This window comes from Podarcis cretensis (genome assembly GCF_951804945.1).
Source record: "Podarcis cretensis genome assembly, chromosome: 15".
Lineage (NCBI taxonomy): Eukaryota > Metazoa > Chordata > Lepidosauria > Squamata > Lacertidae > Podarcis > Podarcis cretensis.
In genome coordinates, this window is record NC_137185.1 from 42,942,498 (window position 1) to 42,970,485 (window position 27,988).

At 42.7% G+C, this 27,988-nt stretch overlaps 1 protein-coding gene across 3 annotated transcripts; it reads left to right on the forward strand.

Moving 5' to 3' along the window:
* Positions 1 to 3,724: 3,724 nt before the first annotated feature.
* On the forward strand, positions 3,725 to 27,874 carry ENTPD4 (ectonucleoside triphosphate diphosphohydrolase 4). 3 transcript variants are annotated; one of them, XM_079955060.1, is made up of 14 exons: positions 3,725 to 3,846; positions 4,926 to 5,034; positions 6,412 to 6,533; positions 8,291 to 8,470; positions 8,696 to 8,901; positions 10,437 to 10,587; positions 10,682 to 10,785; positions 13,343 to 13,402; positions 14,223 to 14,353; positions 19,415 to 19,581; positions 20,716 to 21,040; positions 23,581 to 23,666; positions 25,250 to 25,411; positions 25,940 to 27,874. In XM_079955060.1, the coding sequence occupies exons 3-14, from the start codon at positions 6,526 to 6,528 to the stop codon at positions 26,166 to 26,168; spliced, it is 1,809 nt and encodes a 602-aa protein (XP_079811186.1). In that variant the 5' UTR covers positions 3,725 to 3,846; positions 4,926 to 5,034; positions 6,412 to 6,525; the 3' UTR covers positions 26,169 to 27,874. The 3 variants fall into 3 exon arrangements, with proteins under 3 accessions (XP_079811186.1, XP_079811185.1, XP_079811187.1); XM_079955059.1 differs by having other exon boundaries at positions 3,726 to 3,846; positions 14,223 to 14,377; XM_079955061.1 differs by having other exon boundaries at positions 3,726 to 3,846; positions 6,412 to 6,529; positions 14,223 to 14,377.
* The last annotated feature ends 114 nt before the right edge of the window (positions 27,875 to 27,988 follow it).

Sequence of the window (27,988 nt, forward strand, 5' to 3'; positions counted from 1 at the left end):
TTTCTCTTGCTCTGGAGAGTAGGACTTGAACCAATGGCTTCAAGTTGCAAGAGATTTTGACTAAACATATGGAGAAACTTTCTGACAGTAAGAGCTGCTTGACAGTGGAACAGTCTCCCTTGGGAGGTGGTGGACTCTCCCTCCTTGGAGGTTTTGAAGCAGAGGTCGGATGGTCATCTGCCATGGATGCTTCAGCTGAGATTCCTGCATTGCACATTGCAGGGGATTGAACTAGATGACCCTCAGGGTAGCTTCCAACTTCTCTGATTCTAGGGTTTGGTTTCCTAGGAATGTAGGTCTCTGGGTACAGTAATGTCTTTGTATATAGTTTTATTTACAGATATGTACAAACTAAACATAAGACAGAAGAGCTCACAGCATTAACAATCCCTACAACCTCCAAAGCTACAGCTTTATTTCAGCAAAGAAAGCAAGTCAAGCCTCTGTGTCTCTCTTTCTCCTCCCAACGTCAGACTAGACTAAGACAAATACAAACTCCCTGGCTTATTTCCCCACCCCAGGATGACGTGGCATCCAGCCAGGTGAGGGCGGGAGGCTTACCCCCCTCCTGAAAGAGCATCACCAGCCAGTTGTCTCTATGGTAACATGTTTGGTCTTGGCCAACTCTTTACACATGTAAATGGATACCTAACACACTTTAACAAAGAGACTGATTTGACCAGTCCAGCAGGTCCTGCTTTTAGAGACTACAGTCTTACAATTACAAAATCACAGGCTTGGTTGGAACCCATCCTAACCAACATCCAGTCCTATAACAACTACAAATTTGAAAGAAATGGGCTATGGATAGGAATGTTCACAGGCACTGCCTTTATCCACGGTACACCCTGGAATGTTTCAGCACAAGGTTCCTTGTTAGCAAACCCAGCCAAAGGTTTTCTGTGTGACTGGGACCTCATAGCTTCCTTGGGGCTTGCTGCTTAATGTAGGAAAGGGTCCCAATTGCCTGCAGTTATCTCCCATGCTTAACCTCTCAAAACCCAACATTGTCAAGTGAGTTTCCCTAAAAGAATTCTGGCTGATGTAGTTTACCCCTCACATTGTTTTGAGGGAAAGAATGCGGTTTAAAGGTGTAGTGTGTACACAGCCCATGTCTGAAAGCCCCACCCTCCATGTATGGGACACCTTTACACAAGAATCAATGTGAAAAATATCAGCAAATACCACTTCCTTTTCACTGCAGTGCTTTGATAATGTCATGCATTCCCCAGCAGAAAGGATGAGGATAGAGGAAACTATTTATTTACGTATATATTTAAATATTTATTAACCACACTTTTCATAAAAACACAGCAAGGCAGAGTACAATATACAAAATTGTCAGCATACATTTGAAAGTGGGCAGAGATTATTCTAGGCTTTTTCCTACAGGGCAGGACCTGCTACAATCAATGTTCAGTCCCTAGTAAAGGCTGCCAAACATCAGAGACCACCAGAAGTGCTCCATCAGAGGATCTCTTTCACTCGAGGGCCGTATTCAACACTAGTCCTACAGAGTAGACACACTGAAATCAGTGGACTTAAGATACTCATGTCCATTGATTTCAATAGGTCTACTCTTAGTAGGACTTGCACTGGCTACAACCCTTAGACTTCATGCAATTGCAAACTCTGGTTATGTGGGCTGGGGGGAATCTGTAGCCCATCTTGCTCCCTATCCACACGTTATTCCAGATATCCCTTTTATTTCACATTCAGGGCAGTCATACCACATGAGCCTGTTTTGAATGCTATTTGTATAAGTAAGGTTTTTGGGTGATCATGCTGCCTCATTTCCAATAAGCACACACCTGTTTTCCTGCTGAAATCCTATAACTTTTCATACCATAAATGTCCAGCTGTGTGCGCACTTTTGTTGCACCAAAGTGATCTCCCCAGGGTGCAAGTCTGGGCCGTGTGTCTGGAGGTACTGGGCTACCCAGACAACAAGACTCCCCTCTTGGCCTCGCTGGTGTGGTCCAAAGGAAAGCAGAGCAAGACATCTGGCACCAGCTTGGCTGCAGGAGTTGCTGCAGGGAGGAGTACAAGGCACCATCCAATTGTCTTAGGGACTCCAATCCGAATTTGTGTAGGCTTTACTCCTTAGCCTTTTCTTTTCCCAAAGATGTCCCACAAGGCACACAAAGCAGAATACACTTCCAATAAAAGACCAGTCTGGAGGGTTCCATTGTCTACACACGGAATGTCAAGAGCAGGGCTAGTTCTATTGCTCAGCTTATTAGACGGATGCAAACCATCCTGCAGCATTGGATGCAGTAAGGCTGCATATGAGCAGCAGTACATTTTTAAAGCAGACTTGTATGACAAACTCTCCTTATGGTCTTCCCCAGCCTGGTGCCTTCCAGTTAGCCAAAGGCCGGCAGGACTTCAGAAATGATAGGAGAATCATAGAACTGTAGAGCTGGAAGGGAGCCCATGGGTTATCTAGTTCAACCCCGTGCAATGCAGGAATCCAAAAACTCTTGGAGGGCACTAGGCTGAGGAAGAGATTCGCAGACATGTGAAGTTGCACAGGGTGTCAGACTGCTGGTCCACCTTCCCCAACAGTAGCTCTCTGTGAATACTCTACAATGGAGCTCCTTCCCTATGAGGAGATGCCAGGATTTGAACTAGGGAACTTTCCCATCATCAGTTATATGTTTGATTATTGAGTTAAACGCACATATACAAAAATAATCCAACCTATCACACAGAATACAAAATCAAATCAAAGGAAGAATGAGTTCTCTGCTCTCATCGTGATCTTCTTGGAGTATGCACTCTACCTCTCAGCCAAAAATGAGGGGACACTTGTTTTTGAAAGGGACTAAGCTCTCCTCACAGCCTATGCTGCAACACCACTACAGCACTGTCCTTTAAAGAAAACACTGGGTTATTTATGGTGTGATCAGCAGTGAAGTCAAGTAATTTTAGATTCTATATAGACTTAAAAGCCTTACTTGAGGAGGGGGGTTCCTTAGTCAAATGCTCTACCCCCATCACACAGAAGAAAGCAAAGCACTTACTTATTGTGCAGAATACAAAATTAAGCATGATTATAGTTAGCCAGGGAATACCACGACAACAGCCAATCAGTTTATTACTGGAAGAGGCTGGAAGTGAAATGATGGAAGAACTAGATGTCACAACTATCCTTACTAGCTCTTCTGCACCCACAGGCCAGGGGATATAGCTCAGTGGTAGAGCATTTGACTGCAGATCAAGAGGTCCCCGGTTCAAATCCGGGTGTCCCCTCCTTCTTTTTTCCCTCCTTCCTGGAAAAAAAAAGTAAATTCCCCGCGTCGATTCCTTCCTATCCCTGCACGGAAGGGAAAGCTGCGGCTGCGGCAAATGCACTCGAAGGGAGTCTTGCGGCGGCGGCGCCCGAGCAGTCGGGGAAAGCTTTGCTCCTCCTCCTCGGTTCCGGAGCCGCCAGGGCCCGATCCACGGCTTAAAGCAGCGGAGGCAAAGCCAAAGTCCCATCACCCCCTGCGCCGAGCCAGACTCCCACGATGCCCTGCGAAAGGAGCGCCCGTGGCCAGTCGCCATCTCGGCATATCAATGTGATAAATGAAAGAGATTCCCCGCTTCCTTTTCTTTGTGTTTGTAGATCTATGTTTACACCGGAAGTGTGCCCAAAGGGACCCTGAGGCGACCGCGCGCGCGCGCGCTGCTTCATCCTGCAACTCTACAGTTGAGGCGGCTCTTGCTTCCCACCCCGTTCGGCTATCGCATTTGACGTCACTTCCGACGCCCGGTCCTCCGAGACCCGGAAGTGGAGGATGGCTGAGGTGTCGCTGTGCGCCCGGCGAGCGGCCCGGAGAAGCCGCAGAGGCGGCGGCTGAGGTGAATTTTGGCGGGGAGGGGAGGGCAGCCCGCGCGCGCGCGCGTATGTTGCGCCGCCAGCTCGGACTCCTGGCTTCTTCCTTCACGCCCACCCAGTGCCGCCGCCGCCGCCGCTGCCGCCGCGGGCTTCCCTTCCGCCGGGTCTGAAAAGGCGAGGGAGGAAGGGCAGGTTCCCGGCGGCGGCGGGGGAGGAGCCTCTCCGAGCCATTTTTGAGGAGAAGGAGGGTTTGGTGTGGGGTCCACGGCGATGCGCCGGTAACTGGGCCTCGGCGGCGGAGCTGCGGGAAAGCCGTGCGGGAAGCGCCCGCTGCGGTGGGTGGCGCCCCTCTGTTGGAATGGCTGTCCCGGGCCAGGCTGCTCTCAGGGGTAAACCGAGAGAAGAGCTCGTATAAACTGCGCTGAAACATGCAGTGTGGGTAGCAGCTTCCCACAGCTGGCTGGCTCTTGGAAACTGTGTGCTGGGCTGGATCCTGTCACCCTCCAGATGTTGTTGGGCTGTTATCAGCCCCATAGCCAGTACTCAGGGATTATGGGAGTTGTGGTTCAGCAGCACCTTGAGGGCTATAGGTCCCCTGTCCCTGTGCTATAGCCGTCAGCTTCCTAAAAATCTCATGCTTGTTATGTGGAAAGAACCAAGTGCAGAAAAGGGCATATTATCCAGCTGCTGCATCAGCTCCCCTAGTTCGAAAAGTTGCAACATTGGGAGCTTTGTAGTTTAGCAAAAAAAAGAGGCTAGCAAGGGTATGCTTCAGCCAAGGGACTTTAGTTAGATGCAGCCAAGGTAATTCTTAATGTCCTAAAGCACAGAAGCCCATGCATTACATAACATGCAGACATGTAATAAAAACGAAGTATTCTTTAATCCTGAGGTGAAAGACGAACCTTTTTGCATATTTTCTTCCTCATAGGCCCCCATCCTTTCAAGTCTGGGATCTACTTGCTTCATTGTGCTGTTAAATGTAACCTAGCAACAGGGTATTATACTGACAGTGTAACTTGGTTTTTAAGTTCAGCAGATCTGCTGATTTTAATGAAAATCCCATTTTAATATCTTGCTTTTTCTTCTATTCTCCGTTTAGTTTCTGCATGATATGGCTTCTTCCAGCATTCTTTGCATGGAACTATTAAGATATGTAATTTGTAATAAATAGCTGGCATAGTTTGCCGGAAGGTCACAACGTTTCAGAGGTAAGTAATTATAAGTACTTCATGTTGCGGTGTCATAATTTGGAACACACACACTTGGAGTTCCATTTCAAACCATAAATTGTTAAGTGGAAATTACTCATAATAAGACTGCAGAGTCTGCATTAATGCCTTCAACAATGTTGGGAAACCGCTGGCCCATGAGACCATTTCTCCACCTGCCCCGTACCTGATATGACATCAGGTGTGGAACAGGTAAAACACAGTTGCAGAGAAATAGTTGGAAGCCTTTAAATTCTCCTCTAAATATTCTTTGGCAGGCAAAATTTTGTATGTGGTACCTTTAAAATGTTGCCCCAAAGGCAGCTCCCAAAACAGAGCTTCTGAGTGCAATTGATCTATGCTGAAAGCAAGGTTCGCAGGTGCTGCCAATCAGTATGTTGAGTGACACCATCAAAATCTGTGCCTTTGTCCATGCAATTTGAAATCAAACAATGTGGGCAAAAGAACATGCTTCAACTGATGTCATAGTGATGTCAGGCAATTCTCATACATGCATGAAATGGATTTTTTGAACATATTTTGATAGTGTTGCATCTGCTAGCAGCCAATTTGTTTCTGATTCAAGGTTCTAGTTTGTAAAGTTGTAATCATATATATTCTTTACATACACCCTGCCGATTGCTTCAAATTCTGTTTAGAAAGTAGGGATTAACTTGGTAATAAGACTTGAAATCTTATTGCAGTTAAAGCCTTGATTGTATAATGTGGGTTTTTGTGTTTTGAAATGTTATTTAAAATACAGTGTGTTCTGCTGGTTATTTATAGCTGGAGCTAGCAGTTTTGTTGCTTGCTTCAGCATCAAATTGCACTGATACAGAAGATGAATTTCAGCAAATGTATGCTGGAAGGTCATCAAGCATCAGACTGCATTCAGTTAAGTGGGAAGTTTACATAACCTCACATTGCTCTGCTAGCTTCAGTGGAAGTAGTGTAAGCTAGCCCTGGGCCTCTTTGGAAGGAAGAGTGAGATATAAATTTAATAATAATAAAATTGCCTGTATCTCCAATTTGTGAGTAACTGTGTTAGTGCACTTGCTTCAGATATGAGAGATGAATTGACCACCTCAGAACGTGTATTTCATATTGCCATGTCCTCACACAGTATGGTTTGGTGAATGGAGTTGCTGGAGATGTATCTGAGAGGCCTTCACTATCCTTAGCCTAACAACATTGTTGTGTGGTTAAAATAGGACAGTCCCATGCACACCATCCTGTACTTTTTGAAAGAAGGGTAGGATATAGATGAGGGATCATTGCTAATAATTTGTTACATTGGTTTAGTTTTTGTGCTCATCAGATGTTGGATCTGAATAAAAGTACCATCTTTTTAATATCACTGCAATCTTTTCTTTTCAGTTCCTATTTGTACCATTGGTCCTGGGGATTATGTTTGTGTCTTATGAATCTGTAACATTTGGCTGACAATAGAAGTCTCTCTTACTGTACCTTGCCTGATCAAACTGTTTTGAAATGGGTAGGTAAGTATCTGAATACTGTCGGGGTGAAAGGAATAAGCTGAGTGCTTGATAGGGATGAAACAGACTTAAACTTGACTTTGGGCTCCCTTAATTTTGACACTTCCTGTACTATTTTTATTGATGAAGGTACAGTTGGAGACAAATCACCTCACATTGTTAACAAGTACAGTGCTACCTCGGGTTAAGAACTTAATTCGTTCTGGAGGTCCGTTCTTAACCTGAAACTGTTCTTAACCTGAAGCACCACTTTAGCTAATGGGGCCTCCTGCTGCCACTGCGCTGCTGCTGCTGCACGATTTCTGTTCTCATCCTGAAGCAAAGTTCTTAACCTGAGGTACTATTTCTGAGTTAGTGGAGTCTGTAACCTGAAGCGTATGTAACCTGAAGCGTATGTAACCTGAGGTACCACTGTAAACTGTTACAGCTGAATACTGAACTATACAAGATACAAATAGGTATAAATAACAAAGGGTGCTGAATTTCCATTGCACATGAAGAAATATAAAACACAAAAGGAGCTCTGCTGAATGAGACTAAAGGCCGTTCTAGTCTAGCACTCTGTTCTCACACTGGCCAACTAGATGCCAAAGGGCATTCTGCAGTGAGTACTTGAAATTGACTTAAATGGAAAGGACTCACAGTGGCATTGCATAAAAATTGGGTAAATGGTGTTTGGAAATAACAGCACATTTACAAATTATTTTTAAAATATTTTACCAGGTTTGTTATCTACTTAACTCTTTAAAAATGAATTGATAAGATATGCATTTGAGAGATTGTGATAAATTAAAAGTGTTCTTTGAAAAAATGTTGCAAACCTGTAGCAAGCTGTATCATAAAGGAAGCATTGCCCTTTCTCACACAAGAAGAATGGTGGTACTTGCTTCCACAATTTAAAAAGTAATTTTATTCAAACTGAAATGAAAAGCTTGATTAAATTGGGGCATATTTTAGTAAATCAAAATGCATTTAATTGCTTAAGTTAATCTAACTGATGAATGAATTGAAGATTCCATCTCTATCTACTGCAACTCTATACCATAAATGTAGTACCCCTCATGTTGTAGTCCTGGAGTCTGAGATATGAGGATTTTGGCTTGCCCTAGGGTCATCTAATAAGCTCTGCTTGACTTACAGCGGAAACTACAGTACACAAACTCTTGAATATAGCAGTGTCTTAGAAGGCTACACTGTGGGAGCTGAAATTTCTGACCACATATACCATTTTGTGTGACTAAGCCATATCCCCTGATCATCTCTTCTTCCTCCAAGCAGTCTCCACCCTTGTGGCTTCACTCCTCTGTCCCCAGGCAGCTACTTGTGTTCATAGCAGTATTGGGGGCTATGCAAACTTAGCTTGCATTTACTCATCTGCTTAAGCATATCAATGTTCTTAATATTGGATTGTTGCTTTAGTGTCAATAGTGATGATATTGATGTTTTAGAATTACTGTAATTGAGCATCATGACTGCAATAGGAGGACAAGGTATACATCTTCTAAATGCATACAAAGTGTAGGGAAGCATTTTAAATCTAGGAATTAAGAGTTAGTAATGTAACTTTTGGAGTCTTCCTTCAGTTCTTGAAACTGCAGAATCATCTATTTGAAGAGTTTACAATCTACTTAAATTCACTATGAAATATTTTCTGGCTTAGAACATTTGAGATCCAGTGACTAGATCCTTTGTGTGTCAGTGAGTATACTGTAGTAAGGTACCTTTTCAGACAGGCTATCTTTTTGTTTTCTAAATTTCAGGATCAGTGTTTCTTGTCTGTTTCCTGCTTCTTGGCACTTCAGCATTTCCCCAGTAGGGTGTCCACGAATATTAAACACCACGTTACGGCAGATTATTGTCATTGGGTTGCTCGCTGCTGCATTTTTCTTGCTGTACTATTCTGTTGTAAAATATGGCTACAGGGACAAAAAGCTGCACAGGTAAGAACATCCTGTAAGACAAAAATATATATTCCAAAAGTGTTTGTTTGCATCTGAGAACAACACAAGTAACGAATAGTTGTTTTTGCTTTTAAATGTGCTTCTAAGTCCCTATAAATTGAATGCAATTTGCAGTGAGATCTTATGCTTGTTGACTCTTTAAGCTCAGTCCCACTGGTTTCAGTGAAATTTGCTGCTAAACAACACTTTGATGCTCTCTTCCAGGTATCTTGCTCGAGTAACCGACACAGAAGCTACAGATACCAACAATCCCAAGTTGAACTATGGTATTATGGTGGACTGTGGTAGCAGTGGATCTAGGATCTTTGTGTATTGGTGGCCGAGGCACAATGGCAACCCACATGATTTGCTGGACATCAAACAAATGAGGGACAAAAACAGCAAACCAGTGGTTATGAAAATTAAACCAGGTATTGGAGAACAGGCCATAACATGTCCCCCCATCCCCCCCCCCCGCCATAGCTTAGCAGCATGTCTTAAAAGGAATGGTAATTTATAAAAATGTAGCAGTTTCATTTTATTAAATGTTTCATTGTGTTTTATCCCTGTTTTACTTGGGATGATATGTGCAGGCCAATTCTGCCCATGTTTACTTGGAAGTCAGTTCATATAGCCAAGAGTTTTGATTTCATTCTAACCTCCTTCACCTCATTCTTGCAGACAGCTCTGCTTGTTATTGTAACATAAAAACAAAGAGTTGTTTCTCTGTGGTTTGAAATTCAGCACTGGTTGGCCTATGCAGTAAACTGGAAGGTTATAACTTTAGAAAAAACTAATTGAGGAAGGACCTATTGGTAGTTACGTCAGCTAACAGTGACTGTTTCATGGAAGCTTCCTTGAGTATATATATATAAAAAGGTGGTGAATAAATAGAAGTTGACATGTTATGTTTAGATTTTATTTGTTGTCAGACTCGATCTGTGGCATCTGTTCAGTGTCCTTATTTTTTATGTGAATAAATATGATCAAGTCATACTTTTCTTTTCATCAATGAACTGTGTTTATATGCAATATTTGCTAAAAAAATACTGCTGTAGCCTAAAATGCCAATATAGCATGTGAAATTATGCTATTTGGCATATTTATGAAATTTACAGGGAATACCCGTAGGTATTTTTACTCAGGCACAAGACTCTGTTTAGTGAAACTTACTTCCAATTTGAAAAAAAATAAAATAGAAAAAAAATGGAGAACACTAAAAAAAACACCTATGAAATGTACTGTTTTCCAGAATGAGTGAAATGCTTTTAAGGATCTGGAATCCGTGGACCAGTTCTATTAAAAGTGCAAACTTCAGGATGCTATATTAAACTTCAAGCTGTATGCTTTTCCTGACACATAAATTGAAAGATGCATCATTCAAGTACCTGTAATATGGCCTTTTCCCTGGCATTCAAACATACTGTGTATGCCTTCCTTCAAATAGATGGAATGATTATTTGATGTCTTGGGGCCTTTCTTCTCCATTTGGTTGTATGGCCATTATATAGACTCCAGTTATATATGCCTTTTATGCTCTAATAAAACATATTCCAAGGTCCATTCTAATACAACCTTTGTAGCATGGGAGCCAAGGTATTTTACCTTTTGCCTAGATAATGTTACTAATCTCAGCTCACATATTGTGGGTTTTTTCAACAACAGTCTTGACCTTTCCAGAAACAGGCTTTTTTAAAACCAAGAAATCACTTTTGTAGTAAAAGTTATGGCCACATGAATTATAGTGGCTAGTAGATCCTTTTGCTCAGGCAGTATTTTGTCTTTAATTGGATTGGCATACTGAATGTTACCCAGAAAATTTGCCAAAAAAGCAAACAGGTTATTCAGCTTACAACTCTGACAATCAGAAACTCTTTGAAATAATAAGGGGTTTTTTGTATGTTGGACTCTCCCACTTTCTGCTGTATGCATATATACTCATATGTATCTCCACTGCTTTTTTTAGGCATTTCAGAATTTGCTACCTCTCCTGAAAAAGTCAGTGACTATATTTTCCCACTTCTGAGCTTTGCTGCTGCACATGTACCCCGTGCAAAACATAAAGAAACACCTCTGTATATCCTTTGTACAGCAGGGATGAGAATCTTACCAGAGAGGTGACTGAATATCTTTTTTCTATTACAGTTTAATACAGAGAATTGAGTATGTTAGGGGTCTCTTTGTATTTTAAACATATTTGGAATCTTGCAGCCAGCAAAAGGCAATACTAGAAGACCTGCTAACTGATATCCCAGTGCATTTTGATTTTCTGTTTTCGGACTCGCATGCTGAGGTTATTTCAGGAAAGCAAGAAGGTAAGGAACTGCTTTTGAAAAAGACAAGTTTGAAAAGGTTGAAACCACATTCACTAAACTGATGGAATGTCTGTCCAGGGAGCAGGTCCCCTTCAGTGGGTGACAAAGAACTGCCACAAGAAACACAATTGTAAGAGATGCTGTGGATCACAACACAGAATGAGGAGAGCAGAAATATGTCCCTTTCCAGGATGTCTATATACCTAGTTAGCCTACAACCAGATTGTGTCGATACCAGGTCACTCCAATTTTAAGAAGCAAAAAACACAGGCAAATTGGAAGTTAATTTTGAAGGGGCAGGGGCTCCTTAGATTGCTACATTTCCTCTCTACTATAAATTTTAAAAAACTCCAGGGATGTAGCAAGGTTAGGGAGTTTGAGGGTGTTAGTTTGGTGGTTGGTTTTCTAGGTAGAATATATTTGGTGGGAAGGAGAATGAATGGATGAGAAGTCTTCCCTGCATGATAGAAGAATAAAATCGGCTGGATTGGTGCAGTATCAAGAGAGGCTGAGAAAGGGCTTTATTGGGGATTCATCAGTGGAATGTCAACAGTTGATCTGAATAAAGCAGATTCTAAATGTGACGTGGGTGGCACTGTGGTCTAAACCACAGAGCCTAGGGCTTGCCGATCAGAAGGGCGGCTGTTCGAATCCCCACAATGGGGTGAGCTCCTGTTGCTTGGTCCCAGCTCCTGCCCACCTAGCAATTTGAAAGCACCTCAAGTGCAAGTAGATAAATAGGTACCGCTCCGACGGAAAGGTAAACAGCGTTTCCGTGTGCTGCTCTGGTTCGGCAGAAGCGGCTTGGTCATGCTGGCCACATGACCTGGAAGCTGTCTGTGGTCTGCGGACAAACGCCGGCTTCCTCAGCCAGTAAAGCGAGATGAGCACCACAACCCCAGAGTTGTCTGCAACTGGACTTAACGGTCAGGGGTCCTTTTACCATTAAATGTCTTTGAATAACCATACACTGTTTACCCCCACACCCCTCCATTATTTTCAAATACAATTATGGTACATTGTGTGAAATGCCCTTTTTGCAACTCATCTGTATTTCTTGTAGCATCCTTAGTTTGATTTCTCTTATTTTTTAAAATTTATATATTTATATTCTATATTTTGATTTAAAAAAAAATCAAGGCAGAGTACAAAATGCAAGAAGAAAATTAGCATAAAAACTTGATGAAAAACATAAATAAGTCACCAGGTGTTTCTTTGTCTGCTTAGCTGACTGCTTAATTAACTGCACACATCACAGATACTGGAATCTTTATTTTTTTGTAAGCCTTTCTTTATCCCTTGTTTGTTTTTTCCAGCAATACACCTCTTTCCCCTCATCATAGTTCCTGTGCCTTGTGGCCCTCGAGAAGATGTTGCACTACATCTCCTATCATCCTTCTGGGGATGATGGAAATTGGAGTCCCAACAACATCTAGAGGGCCACAGAGTCCCCATGCCCGTTTTAGCTAAGCCATCGTGTTCTGTTATTTATAGCTGTTCATTGGCAGGCTTGTACTATAAAACTGGAGGGACGCGGGTGGTGCTGTGGGTTAAACCACAGAGCCTAGGTCTTGCTGCCAACCTAGCAGTTCGAAAGCACCTCAAAGTGCAAGTAGATGAATAGATACCGCTCTGGCGGGAATGTAAACGGTGTTTCATGCTGGCCACATGACCCGGAAGCTGTTTGCAGACAAACGCCAGCTCCCTCGGCCTATAGAGCGAGATGAGCGCCGCAACCCCAGAGTCGGCCATGACTGGACCTAATGGTCAGGGGTCCCTACCTTTACCTTTACTATAAAGCTGCAAGAGCACACTCTGGTGGCAACATTTGGAATTGCTGGGCAGAGCGCTTTCATATAGTCGTACCTCTCAAACGCATTGGCTCCCGAACAAATCAGCTCCCAAATGATCGAAACCCGAAAGTGAGTGTTCCCATTTTCGAATGATTTTCAGAAGCTGAATGTCCAGCGTGGCTTCCGCTCCTGCAGCCATTCGGAAGCCTTGCCTTGATTTTTTAACTGTTCCGGGAGTCGAATGAACTCCTGGAATGCATTCTGTTTGAGAGCCAAGGTACGACTGTACATAGATTTTTAGAAGGTCTTGGAGAGGCTGGAATTTTCTGTTTTTTTCATACATCATTGTGGCCAGTGAGGAATTGTTGTTTTTCTTTTTTTTAACCATCTACCTGAGAAGTAGCATGTCTGGATAATTTTTTTTAAAAGGAAAGTAGTTTTCCATACAACTCAAGTTTATTGGGGCTTATCCAGACTTGTAGTTGTCCAGTGCCTAGAATGCAGTTTTACCCTTGCCCTGCCATTTTCCTCCAGAAAACCCGCTCTTCAGCAATAAATTGCAGCAAACATCAATCCAGAGTAAACCTGATTGGCATTTGCTCCGATTCAGTGGTAAAGATCTGGTTTCCCGGGGTGAAAGTGACTGGGCAAGGGCAAGTCTTGTTGGGCACTTGTTATAATACTGTTTTAATTAAGTTTACTATTTTTAAAGGTGCAGCTCAATAACTTTTAATACTTACAATTTTTTCTCTTAAATTTTCTAGGAGTATATGCATGGATTGGAATCAACTTTGTCCTTGGAAGATTTGAGCATACCGATGATGGCAAGTGTCTTAATATCACTCTATGTAGCCTACCAAAGGGAGAAATGGTGTTGATGGTCCGATGGCTGTTGCTAGTGGACAATATCCTTCAGCAGCTGTGAATGAAAGTTGATCAGCAGCTGTGCTTGGTGGATTCTGATCCATAATAAAGATATAGAGTCTAAAAATATGTGTGTCTATTAGAGAACAGAAGGCATAAAACAATACCCTAAATATTTTCAGCTACAGAAGTTTTAACAAGGCTGTGTGTGTGTGTGTGTGTGTATACACAAACATGCACCAGGAAGTCCCAAAAACATTAGCTTTTGAGAGGTATGGAGGCGACTTTGAATAAGTGCTTCAACCCCATACTGTATTATTCTCATTGCTATTTTCTGTATCTTTCCCAGCTCTGTGTTACCATTTTTGAAAACAATATACAAGTCATTCTAAATATGTCTACTTTAGAATGACATTGCAACATTTCCTGTTTTACTCCAAGCTTCTTTCCTAATACTGTTAAAATATATAGCACATATTTTCTCCCACCACAAGCTAACTTTCCTATTACCTTCCAGGACTCTTGTCATTATGGCTGTCATGTCGGATTATTGGGGCACTATGCTCAGAGAGCTTACCGGGAGTCCTCCTCAAGAGTGTTATACCAAGAATTGCATGTTTTTGTCAACTCTGCAGCCTAGCAAACTCTTGGCATTAGGCTGCCAATGCAGGGTTGCCATTGCTACGTTATACCAAGCTATGGCAGTGCAAATGTTTGAAATTCGGATCCTCAGAAGTGTTTGCCCCCACATCTCAACATCCTTCACGTCTTGTCTTTCAGAGGATGATGCTGTAGTGGAGGTGCATATTCCTGGCAGTGAAAACAAGGAAGCCATTCTTCGAAAGAGGACTGTGGGTATACTTGACATGGGTGGTGTGTCAACTCAAATAGCATACGAAGTCCCTAAAACTGTAAGCTTTGCCTCTTCACAGCAGGTTATTATCTGTACAACTTTTCCTTCTTTTCCTTTTGTTTTTTTCCTGTGTTTTAATCCATATACCATTGATTTATTTTTCTTTTGCGTGTTATGAGTTCTGTGCTTCACTACGTGACATCTTCACCCCAAGACGAGAGGAGGTTGCATCTTGATGTCCCATCAGCTAAGCAGTTTGCCTGTACATGATTCATTTCATCAGTCAGTTTAATACAAATGTCCTTGAATTATGCTACACAACCGTTAACTTTTCCTGGTGTTTAACCCCCATTTTGAATTGTGCCATTTAAATTGTGACACTTCTGGTGGGAATATGCGGTGGTGTATGGATTGTGGGTGTTATTTATTTTGGTTTGTTGGTTTGTTTTTATAAAGTTTTATTCAGATCTTTCCTAATACATTGCAATAAAAACCAACTAATCTAAACAAAAACATAAACATAAAAAAGAAAGAAAGAAAGAAAGAAAGAAAAAAGAATACGAAGTCCTCTTTCACAGATAAATCTTAACTTGTCACACACAGAGACACGTGAACCATCCCAGCTCTCACCTGGGAGATTCTCTTCCCTGCCTCATGCAGGTTCTTTTGTCAATTATCAATAACCTTCATCGGCATGTTAGCCCCTCTTTAACCCTGAATAGAGAGCCACAAATAATACAAAAGACCAAAGCAAAGCAGAAAGAAAAAGGAAAGAAAACAAATAAGAATATTAAAGAAAAGAATAAAGTGGAAATGAAAAATAAAAAGTAGATAAAAAGGACTTCCAACTATCCATCTGTCAGTGATATATACAATAGTTCTTCAAAACAGTCAGATGTTCAATCTAGAGTAGTATCCAGCTGTTCCTTCCTCTGCTAAGGGCTTTTTTCCCCCTAGTTTTCCATCTGGGACTCTCCTGTTCATTTCTTTCGCTGCAAGAAGTCCAAAGGAGGTTCTTCGATTATTATTATCTGTAAGAGTCAACAATAGTCCTCCTCTAGTCCAACATCACAATGTTCCCTCCAATTTTTTTTTTAAATAATATTTATTGCTTTTAAAACTTACAAAAAAGAAAGAGAAGAAAAAAGGAAAAAAGAAAAAAAAACAAGAAAGGGAAAAAACAATACAATACAATATATACACAATACAAAACACAACATTGACACATTGACCTAAACAAAACAAAACAAAAACAATTTAAAAACATACATCATACCATTTCAGTACTCTATCTTTCATACCCTTGTTTCATCGACCTCCTCTCACCTCCCTTTTTGTATTCCACTTCTATTAATTGTTTCAGCAATTCCTTTCCATCTTTCTCTATTTTCTGTCATATAAATATCTTAACTTATTTTTACCCTTATTTTCCATTAATACTATAATGCTTATTTATGGTTAACTCCTTATAACATTTCAACTAAAGCCATAAGATTTCATTCCAACATTTTTCTAACACTCAGTAATTTTACAATATTTCTATTTCTGAAAATAAACTTTAAAACTTTTTCCAATCTTCTTCCACCATCTCTTTTCCCTGGTCTCGGATACTGCCAGTCATTTGTCGATTCCAAATAGTCCATCAACCTGGTGATCTTCTGTCCGAGGCTCTTAACTCTTTTCCAAGTCCCTTCTGCAGGTCTTCTTCATATTTATACATGCACTTTACTTTGTCTTCTACTGATGTTGTTCTTATTTTCCTTCCTTTGATACTGAAGAGCAGATCTCGGGGAAGCTCCAACCTAGCAATGCTTTTATTCCTTCTCGACAGGTCAACCAAATCTCCATGGTTAAATCTAAAACCCATAAGGTATTTCAGGACATGTTTCAAAATTCCTCCAAATCTAAAGGCCCCCACAGCTCCAATCTCCTCACGACCCAAGTCCAAATCCCAAGAGTCAGTAAATCCCTGCATGAAGGGATCTATCCAACTTTCCTTCTCCAGTCCAGGCAGGGCTCCGATCCTCAAAATCTGACTTTTTCTAAATTCAATCATAAAAGGCCTCAACTTGTAGTCCTCAATTTGCCTCTGTAAGGCTGGGGCTCCCACTTGTATTACTTTAGGTTCAACAACAGCAACTTTCTCCTTCGCCTTCTCAACAATTTGCCCTGTCAAAGTAGATTCCTGTATCAGATCCTGAATAATTTCTGTATTGATGTTCACTTTTTGTCCCAAGTTAGTCACTTTTTGTCCCAAGTTAGTCACTTTTTGTCCCAAGTTATCAATTTTAGTAGTCATAACATCTGTCTTCTTGTGGAGTTGTTCCAACGAGTGACTTATCTTGCATAATGCAATCACTAAAGCTTCTTCTGTCGACATTCTCAAATAGCCCAAGGTCAATCCCTGATTCTCACAGTCTCTTATCTTGCAGCTGGTTTCCCCAGCTCAGCTCTTATAACAGTTTCAAAGGCTCCCTCTAGAGGGAAACAGTTTCTATTTGTGTCAATCCTTTTAAGCACAGTTCAAACAGTAAATATAGTTTCAATTTTCAGTTACTTTTCCTCCTTTTTAAACGCAGAAGAGGACAATGGAAACAATATACTTCTCTTATTTAGCTAACTGTCAAGATATGTTCTATTCACAGCCAATGAACTTCAAAACGTCCAATCTTACTGGCAGCCCCTTTCCAGGTTCAGAGCGGTGGTGATTTAATTTTCATCACTCTCTCCTGCAGGTTTGCGCGATCCAAAATTTCCCCCCTCTTCTCCTGCTTCCAAGGGGGGTTTAGTAGTTTTAATCGATGGAAGTTTACTCCTTTGCGAAAGACTTTCCAAGACTTAGCTTGTAGCGTCTTTGCTTCAATCTATTTACAAAAGGGGAAGGCGGACTTCCTGTTTGAAACCTTCCCGTTTCGGTGCCAAATTAAGACATTTATAGATCCAATTTTCCGTTCTACTCACGGGTAGTTGTTTAAATCGAATTGTCCACAGGAAAAAGTCAGTGCTCTCCGGCAACAGCAATGCGGCTTCACTCTGTGAAAGAAGCAATCAATTCGAAGCACCGCGCCACTCACCTCACGTCGCTCCGGATCCCCGAAACCGGGTCTCCCCGCGAGTAGGGGAGGCGCAAAAGGTGCCAGCCGAATCCCAGGTTCACAGGCTTCTCCCGCCTGTGATTTTTAGTGGGTCTCCGCCTTCGCCGTGGCGGCCAGACCCTGTTTCCACGGAGTAAATGCCTCCCGATCAGAGGAATTCCGCCATTGCCAGAGGCGCTAACCTGGAAGTCTCCTGTTCCCTCCAATCTTAAGAAACATTCAGTCCTTATTCGTTCCAGAATTTCTTCACTATGGTTATGTATTAACACAACAGTCCATAATTATTTAGTTCTTATATAGTCATTAATCCACTCCCAAATTCATATCTTCCAATCCCATTTCCTTTTAGCTATTGGTTGTCAATCCTTTTTTTTTAATAGAATTTTTCTCCTCTTCCATTCTTTTTCCAAAAATGTTGCAGGAGACGTAGTAGCTTTTTCTTCCAGTTTCAATCACATTCCTTTCTTTCTCAACTTTATCTCTTCCAGTTCAGGATATTTCTTAGTCTCTCCATCTATGCACACCACCACCACCTCCTCCAACATCATAACTCCAGCATTTGGCTATTTCACTCCTTCAGGCATCTGTGTGGATGTTCTCTGGATTTCATCCTCTATTGTCTCCAATTTTACCATTCCGTTCTCCTTTTCTGGCAGTTCTCCACCAGCATTTTCTCCAAGTATTCTGTAACTTCTCCAGCCTCGGCTTTACACAATAAAAATTTTAAAACCATTTTACTCATCTCCACTTTAATTTCTAACAGTTGCTTATGGAATAATTGCTGCATGACATTGACAGTTAATGGTTTTTTTAAAAAAATCCTTCCAGTAGCAGCTTAGAGACCAACTAAGTTTGCTATTGGTATGTGGTTTAAAATAGTTTAAAATTCAGCATCCACGGTGCACTCTCAGAAATCCACATGGTTCTTGCCTATCTTAAGAGTCAAGCAGTGCATTCCTAACATTTCGGTCCCATAGGCAGCCATGTAGCTCCGCTTTTCAAGCAACACATTAATCAGTGAGATGGAGGGTTGAAAATAGATCACAGTAAAATGAAAACCTCTCAGAAATGGAGAACCTCCCAGCTGTAGATAACTTTATTTGATAAATTACTTAAACACGCTTCATCCTTTATTTGTTTTCAGCCTCTTAATGATGTGTCCTCTTAAGCCAACTGGCAGGTCATATTTCACGTGAACATTTTAACCAACAGACAGAGAATGCCTCTGTAGAAATAGTCTCTGTAGTAATTTCAAAAGTAATTCAGGAAAGGATGTTTTGCTGGACTTTGCTCTAGAGACTAACCTCTAGGGCTATTAAGTGGTGTTTGCGCCAGGTTACGTTTCTTCTGCCCCCAATGCATGTTCCTCAAAGATTTCTCTGTCCCATGGAGGGAGTAATAATTCCAGGGCATTCAGAAGTTAATATATCTGCCCCTTGCAGAGACTATTTCTACAGAGGCATTCTCTGTCTGTTGGTTAAAATGTTCACGTGAAATATGACCTGCCAGTTGGCTTAAGAGGACACATCATTAAGAGGCTGAAAACAAATTTATACTTTACATGTGGTAAAGATGTCAAAGGGAGGGAAGGAAAAGAAGAGGCAAGAGTTAACGGGTGAATATAAGAACATGTACAGTTCCCCCATGGGTGGCTGCAATCAGTTTGGATCATAAATTGTGCAGATTTGGTCAACTAGCAGAGTTTTGGGTGTTGGTGCCACTTTCTTTAGCAAGGGGTACCCAATGTGGGGCTCTCCAAATGTTAATCAACTGCAACTCCTATCAGCCCCAACCAGCATGTCTGATTGCCAGACATGATGGGAGTTGTAGTCCAACTGCATCTGGAGGTCCCCCGCTTTGACACTTGGGTATTAAGTACAAAGAGTTCCTCTAGAGAAAGTTCTTGTGAAAATGTTTAGAGAGCTGCAGATTTGAAATAACTTCCCTCTATTCAGAGTTAAGTGCTACACAACACAAAGCAGAGCTGTTCATGCCTCTTTAATCTCGTGTTTTGGGATCTGCAGGAGGAGGTGGCCAAGAACCTACTTGCAGAGTTTAATCTAGGGTGTGATGCTCACCAAACTGAACATGTGTACCGAGTTTATGTGGCAACTTTCCTCGGCTTTGGTGGAAATGCTGCCCGGCAGAGATATGCAGACAGCATATTTACCACCACAGTATTTAGAAACAGGTAATATTCTATGATTAACTTGATTTCCAGATCCAAATGATTTCCCTCCTGTACATGTCAACATTTAAATCTTCCCCAGTGAGATGGGCACATCTTCAGACGGTTGCAGTAATCATGTAGGTAAGAGCTATTTGACAGTGGGACAGACACCCTTGGAAGGTGGTGGACTCTTCTTCATTAGAGATTGTTCAGTAGAAGGTGGATGCTTTCGTTGAGATTCCTGCATTGCAGGCGGTTGGACGAGATGACCATGAAGGTCCCTTCCAATACTATGATTCTATAAGCTCATTCCCAGCACCCTCTCCCTGGAGGGCTTTGGCTCAACTGGAACTCCAGTCAGGCTCACTCTGCCCCCACCCCTTTCCTCACACCTCAGTTCCAAGGAACTTGGAAGCCTCACTCTTAACTGCTACGTGTCTCCCTAGCCCTTCCTTATCTGACTTATCTCCCAGCCATCATTATGATTAATATTGCCATTTACTCAGTTTGTATATACTGCCCTTCACAGGGCGGTTCACAAAATGAGAACACAAAATACATAACAAACAAAAACAAACCAATAACCCCTCTCCCACAAACAGATTTAAAAGGCTGTATAATGTTTACTCAGCCAAAGCCTGGTTATAGAGAAATGCTTTTGCCTAGTGCTTAAATATGCCATGAAGGTGCCAGGTGAGTCTCCCTGGAGAGGGCAGCCCAGAAGTGGGGAGCCACCACAGAAAAGACCCTGTTCTCATGTTACCACCCTCTGGACTGCCAGCAAGCCCTGCTGACCAGCGTCCCAATCGCATATCCATGCAAGAGGAACATTAGAAAAAGCTTTCTCATGAGAGGAGCTGTGTGGCACTGGAACAGCCTGCCTCAGGGCTTGGTGGGCCCTCCACGGGTGGGATGTTTGTCTGTCAGGGATGTTAAGCACAGGTGGAACGGTCCTCTCTTAAGGATGTTGTAGTGCATTCTGCACTGACCACCACAGGCCTACTAGAAGTCACAGATTTTGCCATTGTGTTGCTTTCCCCAATTTGTGCCTGCCCACCTGACACAGCACTAGGTGGGACCACTCTCCAAGGCAGAGCGATCTGGTATCCTGCAAACGGTTTTTGCACATGTAACTTTGCTCAATCTTTTTTGCAGGCTTCTAGGCAAACAGATTGGTATGACTTCTGATACCCCCTATTTAGACCCTTGCCTGCCTTTGGATGCTGAGGATGAAATCCAGCAGAATGGGCAGAAGATGCATCTTCGAGGGACAGGAGATTTTCACTTGTGCCGTGATGTTATTCAGCCTTTCATGAATAAGACAAATGAGACACAGACTTCTTTGAATGGCATTTATCAACCTCCTGTGCACTTTGAGAACAGCGAGTTCTATGGGTTCTCGGAGTTCTATTACTGTACCGAGGATGTATTGCGGATGGGAGGAGAGTACATTGCTGCTAAGTTTATTAAAGCTGCAAAGGTAAAAGGTCCTCTGCTTTTGGGTGGTGAAGGGGCAGCTAGATTGTCAGACCAAGGGCCTGGGAGGCTAGGGATCATCATCTCAGTGAACCCACAAAGCTAATTTGGTGATCTTGGGCCAATCACTTTTCTCTCAGCCTAACCAGCCTCAGATGGTTGTTGTGAAAGTGAAATTGGCAGTGGTGGTGGTGGGGTGTGTGTGTGTGTGTAAGAGAGCGAGCGTGCTTTTTATATGACCCTGAGTTCCTTGAAAGGAGGGCAGGGCAAAATATAATGAAATTAATGCTACTCTTTATGACACATGTACATGAGTTGTGATTGATGTTGAAGAGTTTTGTTTCTGAGAGTCCTAAGTTTCTATCATTAAGGTAACATTCTGCTATATAGGTATATTTATTTCATTTACAAATTGCTTTCCATGAAACATTCCAAAGCAATCGACAATAAACCCATCAATAAGAAAGATTTCCTAACCAATACAGATACAAACTGAGATGGGAATATTCACTTAAAAGGATTTTTGAAAAAGGAAGGTCTTCAGTTGGTACCAAAAAGGACAATAGAGACAGCGCTTGTATGATATGTAACAGGGTGGGTTCCAGAGGTATAGACATATACATGCAATACACAGATTTCCTGCATATGTTCAATAAAATCCTCACCAGCCAACTCCTTAATTTTCGGTTTCATGGAGAGGGAACAGCAGGGGGTGGTAGTTAACTGTGATCAAACTGGGGAAGAGGTTCGGGCAAGAAGAGTGGCTGGAGGGAGCCTGGATGAGGGATAATGCAGTTGCTCATAGTGGTGGAGCAGAGATGGGTGGTGGAGATGGAAAGAGATGTAATTTTGAGCTAGTAGGCTCTGAAAGCTCATACTGACAAGGGAGAAGCAAGTTCTTTAAAAAGGTGCTAAATTTTTATTTGAGCCCAATTGACACTTTTCTTTTTATTTAGAGAACCTGTTTCTCCCTTGTATGTGTTCCTGTTATAACCCCCACCCTGTTTCATTCCTGGAAGCTCTTCATACATATTTAAGTCTCATTGTAAGTGGATGGAGGTGCATTACTTTTTGTTGGGCTTGGCCCAAAGCAGGGAGGGGCATTCATGTTTGACTCCTCTTTATTGCACAGTGGCGTAGCGTGGGTTGTCAGCACCTGGGGCAAGGCAAGTAATTTGCGCCCCTAACCCGTGGATTTGCGCCCCCTAACCCGTGGATTTGCGCCCCCTAACCCTAACCCCCAGATGTTGCGCCCGGTGCGGCCGGCCCCCCCTGCACCCCCCACGCTACGCCACTGTTATTGCATGCTGCTTTTTTAAAGAGTTTTGAAAAGGATTATCTTTAATTTTATCCTCTGAACACAGTGAGCGCTATACTGTGTAACAACCCTTCCCTGCTGGCTGGCAGAAGGGAGAAAGGGCTGCCTAAAATCTGCCTTTGCCCCCACAAATTCTGAATGCCCCACCCCCAAGATTTGTAGCTCATGCCCCCCCCCCCCTTTGGGCACCAGTTAAGAATCACTGACCTAGGGCAAGATACTGTCTCCCAGCCTTAAGTTTTCCTGTCTGTAAAATAGGAAAGTAAAAACAAGTGAAGGTTGGATGCCTTACCAAAAAACCCTTTTTCCTACTCTTTCCTTCCTGTATTCTCATTCTCTCCAGCCTTGCATATCCATTTGCTGTGTCACTAACTTTGCTCCCATATGCTTTAGTGTATTTCAAAAAAAGCTAACAACATTGTAGAGTGACTTCAAGAACCACTGATTATGAAGCAATTTGCATGTAAAATTGCTGTATAAAATGTTGTTAATATTTACGTCCATCTTCTGGTGAGCTCAGATATCTGAAATAATGCATCTCCCTTAATTAGCCACCCCAGTTCTTTAGACCAAGGCAGAGAGGCCCTTTTTGTTGTCCCACCACCACGGGCAATAGCTTTGGTAGTGACATGGGAGAGGGCCTTTTCTGGTAGTGGCCCAGTTGTGGATGAAGTATGCCAAACACATTTGGCATTTTGGTGCCTGACAAATACCTGTTTGATTGCACAGACATTTGGGGGATTATTAGTCCGCTCCTAGTTAGTTTTAAGTACTTAGGCAGTTTGGGATATATGTTAATAGTTTTAATCATATTTTTACCAGCTCTTGTTTATTAAATATGGATATATTACTGTTTTTAAGTTTTTGTAACCCTGAGATTTGTAGATGATTGGGATAAAATTTCTGTGAGATAAAGGATAGATAAATACAGAAATATCTCCCTACCGTTCTATTTTATCCTTGCAATAATGTTGGGGTTGGTCAGGGTGAGAGACGGTGACTGGACCATAGTGCATTTTCCCATGGTGAGGGGATTTGAACCTGCTCTTCCTAATTGAGGTTGGACACTCTGTCCAATATGCTGCACTGCTTCTCTGGTTAATGCAATAGCCCTCAATTTTCTTAGCCCCCAATATTTCATTACATTCCTTGCCTCCAAAAGTGTATAATATTTTCACATTGCCTTCAAAATGTAGATATTTACATTCTTTGTGTTTCTTTTTCAGGATTATTGTGCAACAAAGTGGTCAGTCCTAAGGGAACGTTTGGACCGTGGTCTTTATGCCTCGCATGCAGACCTTCATCGATTGAAGTGAGTGTTCATATTCTCTCATAGCTGGATCTGCTTGAGCATCCTTCCTGGGGAGAGAAGAGCCGAGAACAAATTGTACCAGTAGTTCCTAGAAGGAAACACTTCAAGGAGGCCCAGAAGCATTCATTCTTGCCATCTGAACTACTAGTCATAAACTGCAGAGTTTTTTGGAACTGTGGTTGAGTACCGAGTACAGTTTCATAAGCATGTAGCGGATGCTATACTTTTATAACTATTTCGTATAACAGAGTTCTAGTGCAAACAACCACTAGGACTGTTGCAGTTCCCATGTGGTGGAGGAGAGAGACCCACCCCACAATGGGGCTGACCTCCTACACACGCCGGTTAGTACAGTGGTACCTCTAGTTGCTGTTCGCACCCCGAAAAGTCCACAACTTGAGCGCCTCTTCTGCGCATGTGCACAGCGCAATCAAATACTTCTGTGCATGCACAAAGATCGCTTCTGCGCATGCGCGGGCGGCAAACCTGGAAGTATACACTTACGGGTTTGCCGCGTTCATAAGATGAAAGTCGGTAATGAGTGGAACACAACATGAGGTATGACTGTAATGCAAATGCCTGATCCGTGAACTTCGGTCTTCCCCCACATAAGCTGGGCTTCCATAAAATCACATTGCACATCTGGTGGTTCACACAAGCTCTTACCTCCATGTTGGAGGAGTAGTGAGGGGACGTCCTCCATCTCGGGAGGAGAGTAATGATCCAGTGAATTTATGAATCATATCTTAGTGTTCCCGAAGGTGACTGATTAGTGAAAAAGGCTTATACTTTTCGGATCTGCAGTGCCAGATCTGTTAAATGCTGCTATTCCTGGAAAAATGGAGTGGGTAGCACTGTGGTCTAAACCACTGGGCCTCTTGGGCTTGCTGATCAGAAGGTCAGTGGTTTGAATCCACGGGACGGGGTGAGCTCCCGTTGCTCTGTCCCGGCTTCTGCCAACCTAGCAGGTTCGAAAGCATGCCAGTGCAAGTAGATAAATAGGTACCACTGTGGCAGGAAGGTAGACTGCGTTTCCGTGCGCTCTGGCTTCCGATACACTGTTGTGCCAGAAGCGGTTTAGTCATTCTGGCCACATGACCCGGATAGCTGTCTGTGGACAATGCCGACTCCCTCGGCCTGAAGCGGGATGAGTCGCCTTTGACTGGGCTTAACCATCCAGGGGTCCTTTACCTTTTACCTTATCTATTCCTGGAAAGTCCAACAATGCTGTCTAGAAAATTAACATGAGAAAGGCTTGTTAAAGTAGCCAATACCTAAGCTTTCATCCCACCTTTTTATCTCTTGGGTTTAATGTTCAAGCCTGCTGGAGCAGATGCACTCCCTCTGTCATAGCAAAACTTAATAATCTATTCCATATAAGCGCCTCATTTGTTGGCTGCAATCTAGAGAATGTCTGTGTAAGTTTAAGTAGAAAGTGTGCCCTTGAATATGCAATTATATGTAAATGCACAAGACCAAGGGAATTCAGTTATTCTTTTTAGGCTGTGCTTTTTATGTCTTAACAAGTTCTGCTTCTGTTTAAAAACAGCAGAAGTTGACTTCTTAATGTTTATTCTTTGTAGGTATCAATGCTTTAAGTCAGCCTGGATGTATGAAGTGTTTCACAATGGTTTCTCTTTTCCTGTAAACTATGGCAACTTAAAAACTGCACTGCAGGTCTATGACAAAGAGGTGCAATGGACGTTGGGGGCCATTCTCTATCGAACACGATTTTTGCCTTTGAGGTATGGCTTCGCTTTTCTTAAGTGTGGTGTTCAAAAAGAGCCAGTCACCAGTCACAACCCTTTCAGTGGATAATTTTCTCCAGAAAACTTTGCATCTGTGATGCTTTCCGAGCATCATGTAGAGCTAGTGAGTTGCCCACCAGATGGTGGGAATAGAGGACAAATGGAATGGTAAACACTAGTTGTTGTTCACCTCTGTGTGCCCTGTTCCTCGAGACCAGCACAGCAGCCTTTGCTGTTGGGTTGCTAGGCATTCAGATAGGTTTGAGAGGATGAAAGGAATTGGTCTAAGAGGAAGATGAAATTAGTGTTACAGCCGCTGACATCACAACTCCCCCCCCCCCCCGCATAAAGTTCTAAGGGGTAGTTTAGGAGTTGGGGCTCTTCCCACTTGAAAATCAGCATATTCCTCAGTTGCCCTCTCAGCTTTCTTCTGGCATCTCTTCCACCCTTGCAGAGGCTGAGTTGCTGAGGTGTGGATTGCTGTAAGATTTCTTTCATGCTAATAATTTTGTTCTGTTTTCCCAGGGACATCCAACAGGAGAATTTCCGAGGCAATCACTCCCATTGGCGCAGCTTCTCCTTTGTTTACAACCATTACCTATTCTTTGCCTGCTTCTTTGTTGTGCTGCTGTCCATCCTGCTGTACTTGTTGCGATTGCGACGGATTCACCGGCGAATGCTACACAGCGGCCCGTCCCCTTCCCTCTGGATCGAGGAAGGCCTCCCGCCACAGAAGATCCCAGGAGCCTTATAAGCTGCTGAACACTGGTCTTAGGACTTGCTAAAGAAAAAGCCATCATTTTTGCCTCAGGGTTCTTTTCTCATCCCTAGAAACCGTTGCCCAAGTCTCTTGCTGCGGTGTTGGAATTGAGAGGTCACCTGTACCTGGAAAACTGAGGGGGGAAAGCAGGGTCAGCTCCGCTTGGCTAGACTGAGGGAATATCAGCCAAAATTATTTTAAAAACTCATACCTTAAAAGTAAATGCACTTTGACATTGAGGGGAGATGTTGTGGAGGGAGGAACAAAAAGGGTGGGGCAGGGAAGACTTAATGCCAGTAAATAAATAAATAAATGGGAAGGAAGCAAACTAGTCTGTTCTCCACTGTTCTGTACACAACTACTGTGATTGTTCTCTCAATATATGGTAAGCCAGCTCATAAAAAGTTCCTGTGGATGTGAGGGAAATCTTATTAACCAATAATCCATCCTGTAAGGCAGGGCTGGGGAGCTGGATGGGGCTGGCTGGCCAGACCATTATCTTCCCGCACCTCTTGTGCCCACAGTGACATTGGGTGACCCGTTTTTGCCTGCATGGTTTGAAATCAGACTGTGGGCAGAAGCCCAGCCTGCAAAGCACAGACTTAATCAGTTGAATGTCAGGGCTTGCAGAGTGCTATGCACAGCCCATCCTGACAGGCAGCTGATGGACAATGCCTGAAACCCCCTTTGGGCTGTAACTCATATGATGTTTAGTGTTGGGCAGGTAAGCTCAGCTGAAATGGCCCGGTAGACTTAATTGAGCCCATGGGCTGGAGGCTCTCCATTGGAGCCCTAAGGATATCTCATTTGTCCCTAAGATCCACACACTCCGTATGCCCCAGAGCCACACTGACATCAGACAAAGGGTTCTTTAATCTATTCATTCCTGGTGTGAACAGCAACATAGGCTTTAACAGAACTCTCCCTTGGTGCTCTTAAGCCCCTTGCTGTGTCTTGGCCTGCACAGAGGAACCAGCACCCAGGGAGAATTGCGCAAAGTGAGAGTCAGCAGCAGGATTCATAAACCCTTCGCCGCTGTAAGCAAATGCACATTGCAAGACGAGGCCTCCACCCAGTCCTCTGCTGCTGTCCACGCTGGGAATGAAGGTGTTAAAGAGCCTTTCGTTGGTGTCTTGGCTTGCCTGTGAGTGTGTCAGTGAACAGTCCCAATAGGCTGGTCTTGAAGCCCTTGCTCTGTTCAAATGTCTTTTAAAGATATTTTGTAAAATATGCTGACCAGGGCAATAGATCTTGAGGTTCTGAGCCGCCCCCTGAAAAGAGGGTTCTTCAGTTTGTTAACATTGTGATGTACAGTATTCTTGCAATATTGTGATGGAGCAAACCTGGCTAGCCATTGTACTGTACTGGTGTTGGGAAATGCACTCATAACATGGCACAGTTGGCCTTGCCTGCAGTCCACCTGGTGTGCTTGGTAACACCATCTGTGCTGCAGCAGAGAGTTAATATATGTGTGGCTTTCAGTCTCTGGGCCTGACAGTAATTATTGATCCTTTTGTAGCAGCAAATAATTGAGTGAGACTGAAACACTGCTTGGACACGTGCTGGAAAGATAACATGTATGCTGTCATGTCCTTATTTCTGGCTATAGAAACTGTTTTTTACTTGAAAGAACATGTTCATAATTTAAAGTGGCATTTGTGTGAACATCTCATAAAATACAAGCTTTATCATCTTAGAAAGCAGCATCTGGTTTCACTCATGCATGAAGGGGTGTGTGGTGTGTGTGTGTGTGAGAGAGAGAGAGAGAGATATTAGCCTAATTGTGCCTTATTAGAATCTCTTCCAGACTTGTG